This window comes from Piliocolobus tephrosceles, unplaced genomic scaffold (assembly GCF_002776525.5).
Source record: "Piliocolobus tephrosceles isolate RC106 unplaced genomic scaffold, ASM277652v3 unscaffolded_109, whole genome shotgun sequence".
Lineage (NCBI taxonomy): Eukaryota > Metazoa > Chordata > Mammalia > Primates > Cercopithecidae > Piliocolobus > Piliocolobus tephrosceles.
Window position 1 is genome coordinate 135,037 of NW_022291976.1, and position 13,115 is coordinate 148,151.

At 42.3% G+C, this 13,115-nt stretch overlaps 2 protein-coding genes across 3 annotated transcripts in view; both read right to left on the reverse strand.

Annotated features, from left to right (window-relative positions):
• Positions 1-13,115, reverse strand: part of LOC111529480 (CTD small phosphatase-like protein 2) — a 110,279-nt gene that overhangs the window by 37,787 nt on the left and 59,377 nt on the right. For both annotated transcript variants that reach the window (XM_023196350.2, XM_023196353.3), the window contains exons 3-4: positions 7,957-8,095; positions 5,345-5,494 (exon numbers count right to left, since the gene is read on the reverse strand). In XM_023196350.2, coding sequence (XP_023052118.1) covers positions 5,345-5,494; positions 7,957-8,095 — 289 coding nt within the window. The remainder of the gene's footprint in view (positions 1-5,344; positions 5,495-7,956; positions 8,096-13,115) is intronic.
• On the reverse strand, positions 2,459-3,021 carry LOC113219853 (histone H3.3-like). The gene has a single exon (XM_026447902.2). The coding sequence runs from the start codon at positions 2,917-2,919 to the stop codon at positions 2,509-2,511; it is 411 nt and encodes a 136-aa protein (XP_026303687.1). The 5' UTR covers positions 2,920-3,021; the 3' UTR covers positions 2,459-2,508.

The following is a 13,115-nucleotide window of genomic DNA, read 5'->3' on the forward strand; positions in this document are numbered from 1 at the left end:
AGCTGGGTGTGGTGGTGCACATCTGTGATCCCAGTTACTCAGGAGGCTGAAGTGGGAGGATCGCTTGGGCCCAGCAGGTCGTCAAGGCTGCAGTGAACTGTGATCATACTATTGCACTCCAGCCTGGGTGACAGAGCAAGACCCTGTCTCAATTAAAAAAGAAAAAAAAAATAATCCCAAGTCTTTCCATTTCCTTCTGGAATCTTCCAAATGTCACTTTAAACAAAAATAACAAAAAAAAATTAACCTCCAATATTCTCAACTTCCTTACAGAACATTCCTTCTCCCTTGTTGCTTTAAGTTTAACCTCTTTCCTAAAAGGTTTTCCTGATACCCTTCCCTCAATGTTCTTTATTCTCCCACACCCAATATATGAATTGAATCAGAATTCATTTATCTCCATTGCTACTATCCAATCATTGGTTTTCCACTAATGTGCAAAAAATGTCTGCTCTTTTGAGACTGATGTCACATGGCTATACAATTCTTCACTTATCCTCACTGCTGGCACTTACCATCTACTGCCAGGATCCTCTCAATCACAAAGAAGTTTAATACATAGCTAGTAGTTTACTGCTCTATTTAACACAGTATTTTTTCTAGTTGTTATTATAGATGATGTCAATGACTCATCCAATGACTAATCCTCAAAGTTCTTTTCCTCTTCAGCTCCAACTATCTTCACTCAATACTGTTCTATGTCAGTTACTACCATGGCTATAACCTGGACATTAACACCGAGAAACTTCACCTCTGAAGCCTAAAATTCTAATACTGTGTTAACCAACTTACCACAACCTCCTAACCCTCAAGTTATATATCTCTCACTCCCATTATATGTGATCTTCGAACTTGATAAAGGCCAGTCTGTTTAATTCCAAACACATCCCTCAAACACTTCTCAGCCCTCCTCATCTAGTTAGGCTTCGTGGTGTATCACTTAAACCCACTGTCAAACTGGCAGCCTCAGTATCCTTGATCCCTCATTCCTCCACTGTCATCCATCAAGAAATCCCTCTTGAATCAATGTAACCAACAGACTTCTCAGACCCTAGTCCCAAGCTATGGAACGAAAAATACAATTACAAAGACTGGTCATAATCCAAATAAAACAGAGACACAGAGACAGGGAGAGGTGGTGGGGGAGGAAGGGGGGCAGAGAGGGGGGGGGGGGGGGGAAGGGGGGGGGGGGGGAGGGAGGGGGGGAGAGAGGGAAGAGGGGCAGGGTGGGGGAGAGAGAGAGAAAGAAAATATCACTGTAAAACTTCACTATTCTTCCCAAGTCCCTTCCACTAGAACTATCTCATTAATGACACCATCTCTTCCTTCCAAGAAAAAACTTTATCAAACTTCAACTCCTTCCCCAGACATCTATTTCTGTACAGACTTTCAGAGGTGTACACACCTTCAGAGATTCTTTACTTCAGCATGAGGGGGAAATATTACTACTGGCTTGTTTTTTTTTTTATTTATTTTTTTGAGACGGAGTTTCACTCTTGTTGCCCAGGCTGGAGTGCAATGGTGCAATCTCAGCTCACTGCAACCTCGGCCTCCCGGGTTCAAGCAATTCTCCTGCCTCAGCCTCTCCAGTAGCTGGGATTATAGCTGGGTAAGTGCCACCATGCCCAGTTAAATTTTTTTGTATTTTTAGTAGAGACAGGGTTTCTCCATGTTGGTCAGGCTGGTCTCGAACTCCTGACCTCAGTGATCTGCCCGTCTCGGCCTCCCAAAGTGCTTGGATTACAGGTGTTGAGACACCGTGCCTGGCCTGAATATTTTTATTTAACTATTTCATGGCATTTCAAACTCAGCATGGCCCAAATAACATTCAATTATCTATCTCCCAGGAACTTTATTTTCCTTGAATCTTCTACTCTTGTGTCATCTTCATCTCTATTCTCTTTCTCACTTCCAATCTGCACCAAAAATGTGTCCATTTTCTATTCTCTGATCCTTCCTGTCTTCTCTAATACAAGTAAGGTCTCATCAAGTCTCACATGAATGACTACAAGTCTACTATTTTTTCTACCTGCCTATGGCCTCTTCAGAATCTAGCGTACACACTATTGCCCAAGTGACCTTTATAAAACATAGATCTGATCATATTATTCACCAATTTAAAACCTTTCAGGCTGCTCTGCCTGTGGAGTAGCCATTCTTTATTCCTTTTCTTTCTTTCTTTTTTTTTTTTTTCCAGAAAAATTTAACAGGTTTATTTATAATTATTATAAAGTTGAACCGCTGAAACTTGTTCACTGAAACATTTTAACTTGCATTAATGCTTTACGCCTCTGCATTTATATTAAAAATTCACACACAAATGAAAATGGAAAAACTGCCAATACCTGATTTCTGTCCCCTATTTTTCCACTCGCAATCATATACTTAGGTACCTTTTGACCCCATGGAAAAAAAATATCTAACGTTCAGAACTACCAATAATAGGAAGAAGAGAATCTTTTTTTTTTTTTTTTTTGAGAATGAAATGTTTCCCATCATAGTGGATTCTTAAGCACGTTCTCCACGTATGCGGCGTGCTAGCTGGATGTCTTTTGGCATAATTGTTACACGTTTGGCATGGATAGCACACAGGTTGGTGTCTTCAAAAAGGCCAACCAGATAGGCCTCACTTGCCTCCTGCAAAGCACCGATAGCTGCGCTCTGGAAGCGCAGATCTGTTTTAAAGTCCTGAGCAATTTCTCGCACCAGACGCTGGAAGGGAAGTTTGCGAATCAGAAGTTCAGTGGACTTCTGATAACCTCTAATTTCACGGAGCGCCACAGTACCAGGCCTGTAGCGATGAGGTTTCTTCACCCCTCCAGTAGAGGGCGCACTCTTGCGAGCGGCTTTTGTAGCCAGTTGCTTCCTGGGTGCTTTACCACCGGTCGATTTGCGGGCAGTCTGCTTTGTACGAGCCATGGTACAGAGACCTCCTTACTTACCCCCCTTCTCCTTCGGCTGGAGCTCGGCGAGCGAAAGGCGGCGCTGGCGTTAGAGAGCGACCTCTTTTTTTTTTTTTTGAGATGGAGTCTCACTCTGTTGCCCAGGCTGGGGTGCAGTGGCCGGATCTCAGCTCACTGCAAGCTCCGCCTCCCGGGTTTACGCCATTCTCCTGCCTCAGTCTCCCGAGTAGCTGGGACTACAGGCGCCTGCCACCTCGCCTGGCTAGTTTTTTTTGTATTTTTAGTAGAGACGGGGTTTCACCGTGTTAGCCAGGATGGTCTCGATCTCCTGACCTTGTAATCCGCCCTTCTCGGCCTCCCAAAGTGCTGGGATTACAGGCTTGAGCCACTGCGCCCGGCCATTCTTTCATTTTTTTTTTTTTTGAGATAGAGTTTTGCTCTGTCACCCAGGCTGGAGTGCACTGGCGCAATCTCGGCTCACTGCAACCTCTGCCTCCCGGGTTCAAGGGATTCTCCTGCCTAGAGCAGCTGGTATGACAGGCGCATGCCACCACACCCAGCTAAGTTTTGTATTTTTCTTTAGTAGAGACGGGTTTCACCATGTTGGTCAGGCTGGTCTTGAACTCCTGACCTCATGATCCGTCTGCCTTGGCCTCCCAAAGTGCTGGGATTACAGGTGTGAGCCACTGTGCCCGGCCTATTCCTTTACTTTCTTAATAAACTTGCTTTCGGCCGGGCGCGGTGGCTCAAGCCTGTAATCCCAGCACTTTGGGAGGCCGAGACGGGCGGATCACGAGGTCAGGAGATCGAGACCATCCTGGCTAACCCGGTGAAACCCCGTCTCTACTAAAAAATACAAAAAAAACTAGCCGGGCGAGGTGGCGGGCGCCTGTAGTCCCAGCTACTCCGGAGGCTGAGGCAGGAGAATGGCGTAAACCTGGGAGGCGGAGCTTGCAGTGAGCTGAGATCCGGCCACTGCACTCCAGCCCGGGAGACAGAGCCAGACTCCGTCTCAAAAAAAAAAAAAAAAAAAAAAAAAAAAAAAAACTTGCTTTCACTTTGGGGGGGAAAACACCCAACAACTTTCAATTATCCCACACTTGAATAAAGTTCATCATCTTACTATGTTAGCTCTGTAATATGACTTCGTCATAGCTCTCTTACTGTATCCATTCTCAAATCCAATGCTCCGTTAATTAAAAACTACAAACAGCTCTCAAATACACTGTGCTGTTTTCTGCTGCAAGGCCTCTACTCATGCTGCTCCTTCTACCTGGAATGCCTTTTGCCACTTTTCCAGATTCAGCTTTTCTTTCAAGCCTTTTGTGAGCCACTACCCTCACAACCCAGAAGACAAAGCCAATCCAGTCTTTTACTTTTTTAAGAGACAGGGTCCCACACAGCTGTCCAAGCTTGAGTGCAGTGGTGCAATCATAGCTCACTGTAGCCTCAAATTCCTGGGTTCAAACTGCTGGGTTGAAGTATTCCTCCCACCTCAGTCTGGAGTAGCTAGGACTACAGGCGTGCATTACCATGCCTGAATAATTTTTAATTTTATTATTTTTTTATTTTTTATTTTTATTTTTATTTTTTTGAGACGGAGCCTTGCTCCGTCGCCTGGGCTGGAGTGCAGTGGCCGGATCTCAGCTCACTACAAGCTCTGCCTCCCGAGTTTACGCCATTCTCCTGCCTCAGCCTCCAGAGTAGCTGGGACTACAGGCGCCCGCCACCTCGCCCGGCTAGTTTTTTTGTATTTTTTAGTATAGATGGGGTTTCATCATGTTAGCCAGGATGGTCTCGATCTCCTGACCTCGTGATCCGCCCGTCTCGGCCTCCCAAAGTGCTGGGATTACAGGCTTGAGCCACCGCGCCCGGCCTACATTTTTTTAATAGAGACATGGTCTCACTATGTTGCCCAGGCTAGTCTCAAACTCCTGCCCTTGAGCAATTCTCCTGTCTCAGCCTCCCAAAGAGTTCATAGGCATCAGCCACCACACCCAGCTCCCAAGGAGCTGTATACTATTAATGAGGTGGAAAACAAACATGAGATGTTGACAAAATACGCTAATAAAATCAAAAAGATCTTTTTAAAAACTATGTATTTTTTTGCTGGGCATGATGGCTCTCATCTGTAACCCCAGTACTTTGGGAGTCTGAGGTGGGCAGATCACTTGAAGGTCAGGAGTTTGACACCAGCCTGGTCAACATGGTGAAACCCCATCTCTACCAAAAATACAAAAAAATATTAGCCGGGCATGGTGGCGGACACCTACAGTCCCAGCTACTTGTAAGGCTGAGGCAGAAGTATCGCTTGAACCTGTGAGGCAGAAGTTGCAGTAAGCGGAGATCACGTGGGCAACAAAGCGAGACTTCGTCTCAAAAAAACAAAAAAACTGCATTTTTTAAAAACACCCAAATCACAGTTAACAATTTATACTTACCATTTTTATTTGCTGGTGAAAAAAAGTTGAAGACAGGTGAAAATATGGTCCCCAACAAAGTAGTCCTTGGAGGACTGCCAGAGGAAGGATTATCTTCTAATTTTCCATTTTGTTTTACATGTTGATTTGTCATTTCATAACTACCAGCTTCTAAAAAAGAAATAAGAAAAGAGTCATGACCTAGAAAACACTGACTTTCAGAAACATGTTATAAATCATTCATTACAGAAATAACTCTTTTTCCCTCAAAATACTTCACAAAAGCTAATTAATGTTAATGTTCAGGAGAGCTTATTAAAGAAACACTGAGGTAAATTACTTGTAAGTCAAATGCTCTTTATGTATCAATGTGTTTATAATGCTAACATTTACTGAGTTTTTTCAAAGTAGATTTACACCTCTAGACTGAAAGGCTTCAAATCAACACAGTGTAACATAAAATGAAGAAAATTCTTTGTAAGCAAGCAAACTAGCTCCTACCATCTAAAACACAAATAATTTTATGTTTGTTTACATTCTGGGATAGTTCTAATTCATAAAACCTTCCCTCACATCTGTTTCTATCTAATGAATGACAGCTAAATGAATAGAGGCAACATAACTCTACTGAAGCAGAAGGCTATATATAGCAGTGTTAAAAATTACTTATGGATACTGAGGCACCATCTCAGAGTGGCCAGGTAGAATAATTTTAAGTTTCCTGTAAATAAAAATGTTCCACAGACCTTTTAAAAATATAAAAGTAAAATCAGCAACTGTTCTAATTAATCATCCTCTGACTTTCCACAACTTTTGATGTCTACAACATTTATTTCCTTCTTTGCTTTGGTTCTTCTAACTTGTTTCTTTCTCTATTTTGTCCCCCTTGTCTTGTCTCAGTCTTTTTCTCCCTCCTGGTTTGTTTTTTCTAACAATAAAGATATATTATTGCACTGGGCAGAGACAAGGGGAGAAATTGCAGCTGTGTTTAAGACAGCATTAGTTAAAATAGTACTCCATACTCTAAAGCAGGGGTCCCTAACCCCATACCTGCTGGTACCAGTCCGCATCCTATTAGGAGGAGGTGCACAAGCATTAACGTCTGAGCTCTGCCTCTACTACCTTATCTGCAGATACGCTGCTGCATTAGATCCTTTTAGGAACATGAACCTTATTGTGAACTGTACATGCAAAGGATCTAGGTTGTGCGATCCTTATGAGAATCTAATGTCTGATGAGCTGAGATGAAACAGTTTATCCTGAAACTATTCCCTTCACTGTCAGTGGAAAAACGGTCTTCCACAACACTGGTCCTTGGTGCCAAGAGGTTGGAGACTGCTGCTCTGAAGTGTTATTCTGTATAGCTGTCTCTGCTTTTCCTTAATGTTCTTCTCCTTCTTTTTGACTTTGAGGAATTTCTCTGCTATACAACAAGGTATTGACAGAGTTTATCAACAGTGGCACTGTTGTCATTTCAGTCTGATAATTCTTTGTTTTGAAGAGCTGTCCTGTGTATTATAGGATGTTTAACATCTCTGACATCCACCTGCTAGACACTAGTAGCCACTCTTCCACATGTTGTGACAACCAAAAAGGTCTCTAGATATTGACAAATGTCCCTCGGAGGAAAAAAATCACCCCTAGTTGAGACCTACTGGACTAAGTGATGCAAGTCCCCTCTGAGCTTTTAAGTAGAATAATCTAGGAAGAAATTTGGTATGTATTTCAATTAAGTCACAATTATTATTGCTTTAAGAAATGAGTGGCCGGGCGCGGTGGCTCAAGCCTGTAATCCCAGCACTTTGGGAGGCCGAGACGGGCGGATCACGAGGTCAGGAGATCGAGACCATCCTGACTAACACGGTGAAACCCCGTCTCTACTAAAAATACAAAAAAAACTAGCCGGGCGAGGTGGTGGGCGCCTGTAGTCCCAGCTACTCTGGAGGCTGAGGCAGGAGAATGGCATAAACCCGGGAGGCGGAGCTTGCAGTGAGCTGAGATCTGGCCACCACACTCCAGCCCGGGGGACAGAGCAAGACTCTGTCTCAAAAAAAAAAAAGAAATGAGTTTATTAGATGTCCAAAATATTGATCCACATATATTTTTATGCTAAATAGCACAAAGGCATATACTCTACCTTTACTTACTTTAATTCAAAGTAAGATTCAAATTAGCACATTTTAATTTCACTTCATGTTACTAATAATACAAAGATTACAAAGTTAAGGCAGAAATTACTCAAAGTAGTTTTGTTTTGAGACAGAGTCTCACTCTGTCACCCAGGCTGGAGTGCAGTGGCACCATCTCGGCTTACTGCAACCTCCGCCTCCCAGGTTCCAGCGATTCTCAACCTTCAGCCACCTGAGTAGCTGAGATTACAGGCATGCGCCACCACGCCTGGCTAATTTTTTGTGTGTAATTTTAATAGAGACAGGGTTTCGCCATGTTGGCCAAGCTGGTCTCAAATTACTGGCCTCAAATGATCCGCCGACCTCGGCCTCCCAAAATGTGAGGATTACAGGCATAAGCCACTGCACTCAGCCTCAAAGTATATTTTTAAAAATAGGTAAGAAATGTGTCAGGTGAGATCTCTGCTTACACCTAAATAAAACAGTATCTAAATATTAACAAACCTCCATTTACTTGACTTTTCCGTCTTACTCGAGATATCTGTTTGTTAGGTTTTTCTCCTGCTCTTGGTGTTGACGTGATCAAATTGTTATCTATATCACGTTCAATTCTACTCCGTTTTGAAGGATTTTCTCTCTCTTCCTTAAGATATAAGAGAAAAAAAACACACTAAGCACAGTCATTCTGCCTTATAGGTTACAATATTAAAATGAAAAAATATGGTATAATATACTTTCCTCTGCTTTTCATATCCAGGAAAAACAAAATGCAATTACAGGTAATACCAAATAGTAGTAGAAAACACAGAAAAATTTTCACAGGGCTGTAAGAGTATGAACGCAATTACAATATACAAATATAATTATAGCATCCCCACAATTCAGATCTCTTCCCCAAGGTCCATTAAGTTTTCCATGCTATCAAAATATTGAAGTATTCAATGTGCTCTGAATCTTCAAATGCTTTCCCTCATTTTTAGAACTGTCCTAAAGAATAGAGATCATTTCTTTAAGCGATTCAGGGTAGGAGAGACAGCCCCAATGAATGTGCTGGCAAGTCACATATTGCCCAAAAATAGGGGGTGGGGATAAAGGTGGGGCCTGGCACTGCCACACCCCCACTGCCTACCTCAATTATTTAATTGCCAGAATAAATAGCACAGAGTCTACCCCTTAACAAAGCTATTTGCTGCCTTATATGGGGCAAGTCCACATGACCAGTTTATACTATTCTTACAGTATTAATGGACTAAAATAGTACACTTTCAGCCATTAGGATGATTTACGTTTCTCTATTTATATATATAGTTCTCTAATTTGTAAATTTTGTTTGTTTTTTTTTTCTTTTTTGAGACAGAGTTTTTCCTCTGTTGCCCACGCTGGAGTGCAGTGGCATGATCTTGACTCACTGCAACCTCAACCTCCTGGGTTCAGGTGATTCTCCTGCCTCAGCCTCCCAAGTAGCTGGGATTACAGGCGCCTGCCACCATGCCTGGCTAATTTTTGTATTTTTAGTAGAGACGAGGTTTCACCATGTTGGCCAGGCTGGTCTTGAACTCTTAACCTCAGGTGATCCACCTGCCTAGGCCTACCTAAGCGTTAGGATTCTGTAATCCTAACAGGCGTGAACTATCGTGCCAGGCCTCATTTGTAAATTTTTTCTAGAGTCATAGTCATATACATGAGTGATTTTTTTTTTTTTCTTTTTTTTTTTGAGACAGAGTCTGACTCTGTTGCCCAGGCTGGAGTGCAGAGGCACGATCTCGCCTCACTGCAACCTCCGTCTCCCTCCCGGGTTCAAGCCATTCTTCTGCCTCAGCCTCCCGAGTAGCTGGGATTACAGGTGCGCACCACCACACCCAGCTAATTTTTGTATTTTTAGTAGAGACAGGGCTTCACCATATTGGTCAGGCTGGCCTCGAACTCCTGACCTCGTGATTCGCCTGCCTAGGCCTCCCAAAGTGCTAGGATTACAGGTATGAGTCACAGCACCTGGCCACATGAGTGACTTTCTAATAGTACTATAATAATGCCCTACATAATTCCTTGCTGTTTTAATGAGACCACCTGAAATCTTTTGGTAAGGATTAGATCTTCAAATGTATATATTATATATAATTGGTAAATATAATCAACATTCTTATCTCTACTTTTTTGTATTTAATGTTTTTACCCTACAGCAACTAATAAAATACACTAACATACATTTTCTAAAAGTTGGACATTGCTGTATTATTTCTGAAACAAAATCTCGCATTGTAAATGGTGAAAATTACAATAGCATACAATACTGCCTCAGTGATCCACAATAAAATCCTTCAAATTCTGACCATGTACTGTTCTCCTGTATTTTAAAATGAGGATCGGGAAGCCTCCTATCACAAACGTGGAATCTTCATTATCAAAAAATACAGGAGCTCTCTTTATAAAGTCTTCCAAGAACAGAAATAATACAGCAGAGTTTCAACTACATTAAGTCCTAGCCTCCCCCTGAAATTTCCTAGTACAGCTGCTATAAAATACATACATACATTCCTGAAAACCTTGTATTCTGCAACAATAAAAGAAACAAAGCTTATGGAAAAAATGGGTCCAGAAGGGGAGAGAGGTATGTTGGGGCAGATTAGTTCATGCCCCTGGAACTTTGTAACCATAACACTAACAAAATAATGATTGGAGCTGGGCTTGGTGACACACGCCTGTAATCTCAGCTACTTGGGAGACTTAGGTGGGAGTCCAGGAGTTCAAGGCTGCAGGGAGCTATGATTGTACCACTGCACGCCAGCCTGGGCAACAGGGAGAGACCCTATCTCTAAAATAACGATTGGGACCACGAGAGAAAACTTGGACATCCCTACCCAAGTAAGGCAGCTAAGAGGGCTGGAATGCTACCTCAGGGGATAATAAAGGGTACCAGAAACAATGAAGTAGAAACCAGGGCTTATGGGAGAAGTGAAGCTTAAGCTAGCAGGGCTGCTATTAAGTTGGGCACAAAAGGAAATACAAACCGCCACATGTGAAGAGTCCCTGCTAGACCAGGGTGTACCTCTCTGGAGAGGGAATGTCTGCTGCAGATTATCACTTTTAATTAAAAATAAAAATAGGCCGGGCGCTGTGGTTGAAGCCTGTAATCCCAGTACTTTGGGAGGCCGAAGTGGGCGGATCACCTGAGGTTGGGATTTAGAGACCAACCTGACCAACATAGAGAAATCCTGTCTCTACTAAAAATACAAAATGAGCCAGGCATGGTGGCTCATGCCTGTAATCCCAGTCACTTGGGAGGCTGACGCAGGAGAATCACTTGAACCCGGGAGGTGGAGGTCGTGGTGAGCCGAGATAACGCTAATGCACTTCAGTCTGGGCAACAAGAGCGAAACTCCATCTCAAAAAATAAAAATAAAAATACAGGTGAAAGGACTTGTGCCTGTGTAGCAGCTGAACTGGAGGCTTTTTACTTTCCTGATGAAGAGAATATCAATTTCAACTCTAATTATTCAGTTTGTTGTCTGGTTTAGAGGAAAATCATCTACAAACCAATACCCCCGCACCATGTTATTGATACTACACCCCTATTTACCAATAGTGAGTAAGCTAAATAATATTGTAGGGGCACCACATATTGTTGCAGAACAGACTATAATGCGGTCACTTGAGAACACATTCAAATACTTCAGGTTACATGTCTAAAATGGAAGAGGAAGCTATTAAGGTCAAGACTAAAATTCTGCAGTCACTGACAATAAAATCCTACTCTTCAGAATAATTCGTTGAAATGCCTGATGATCCAATCCTTTTCCTCCGCTACCCCCAGTAGAGACAGGGTCTTGCTATGTTGTCCAGACTGGTCTTGAACTCCCAGCGCCAAGCAATCCTCCCGCCTCAGCCTCCCAAAGTGCTGGGATTACAGGCATGAGCCATGGTGCCCAGCGTGATGATCCAGTTCTGAAAGACAATTTGTCACCCAATCCTAGTCTTTTGTAAACATTCAACTGTAAAATTTGGGTATACTTTGAACATGGTAGGATTTTTTAGAAGAAGAGGAACTAGGAAAGACAGTTTCTACAATACTATATAAGCTGTTTCACTAAATACAATAATCCTACAATGTCTTCTCTAAAATCTGCATTTTTCTTTTTTTTTTCAAGGAGGCAGGGTCTCTCTCTGTCGCCCATGCTGAAGTGGAGTAGCACAATCATGGCTCACTACAGCCTCAAACTCCTAGGCTCAAGCATTCTTCCTGCCTCAGCCTCCGAAGCAGCTAGGAATACAGACACATACCAACATGCCCTGTTAATGTTTTTATTTTTTGTAGAGACAGGGTCTCGCTATGTTAACCAGGCTGGTCTCAAACTCCTAGCCTCAAGCTATCCTTCCACCTCAGTGCAAAATTTGTATTTTTCAAAGTTGTCTCTAAGATAGGTAATGAAGGGGAAAATCGTGGGAAGGTGGTGTTCTTAAATATATGAATCTCCATGTAAATACAGGGAACTGAAGAGGCAAGAAAAACCCATAAGCAACATTTACAACAAAACCAGAAGACAAGATATCCCCCATAAACTCAAAAATGCAAGCAGATGAGGACAAACCAACAAGCACAATAACTAAATGTCCACATATACCAGTGCAAAGGAAAACAGAAGTAAGCAACAAGTGAGGCAGCACACCTGACAACAGAAGCCCCAGATACCTAACAAGTAGGTAGTCACTGGAAACCACAATGGGCCAATTTGAGAATAGCAAATTAAATAAGGGGGAGGGGAATTGGGGAGTTGCTGTCCAATCCAATAGCATAGGGGGTCCATGGCTAGAGGTGAAATGACAGGAACAGTCTGCTCTTATGAACTCTTGAAACTGACCAACTATGGCCCCCTTCTAGAACAAGTTTCCATACTCAGGGGGAAGTATTGGGAGTGGAATCAAATGTGAGTAGGGCAGGCACAGAAGAGAGAAAGAGAAATCCCAAATAAACACGTGGTAGAAATACAAGACAAAACTCAAAAAGCATCACTAATATTTAAAAAACTACATAAAAACAAAATTTGTTCAAAAAGATACCCTGAACTACACAACTTTCTGGAAATTCAGAAAAACTAATTTCACGTAAAAATGAGCAAGAAAGTGTAGATATCAAATTCCACACAAAACCATTATAATGAAACACACGGAGCAGAATAATACCTCTATAAAGAACACATGTCAGAAAAACACACAGAAAGAAAAGATAAAAATGATAATCTTCTATTTCAAAATCAGATAAAATACATAAAGAAAACATGAGGCTGGTGTGGAGGCTCATGCCTGTAATTCTAGCACTGTGGGAGGTTGAGGCAGGAGGATCACTTGAGGCCAGGAGTTTGAGATCAGCTTGGGCAACATAGCAAGATCCCATTTCTACACAAAAATTTAAAAATCAGCCAATCATGGTGGCATGTGCCTATAGTCCCAGCAACTCAAGAGGCTGAGGCAAGAGGATCACTTGAGCACAGGAGTTTGAGACTGCAGTGAGCCATGATCATGCCACTGCACTCCAACCTGGGCAACAGAGCAAGATCCTGTCTCAAAAATAAAAGGAAAGAAAATATGAGATATACAGCAGAGGAAGAAAAACTCAGAAACTAAGAGACAGAATAAAAACATTCAAAATTTTTTATAAATCATTTCAG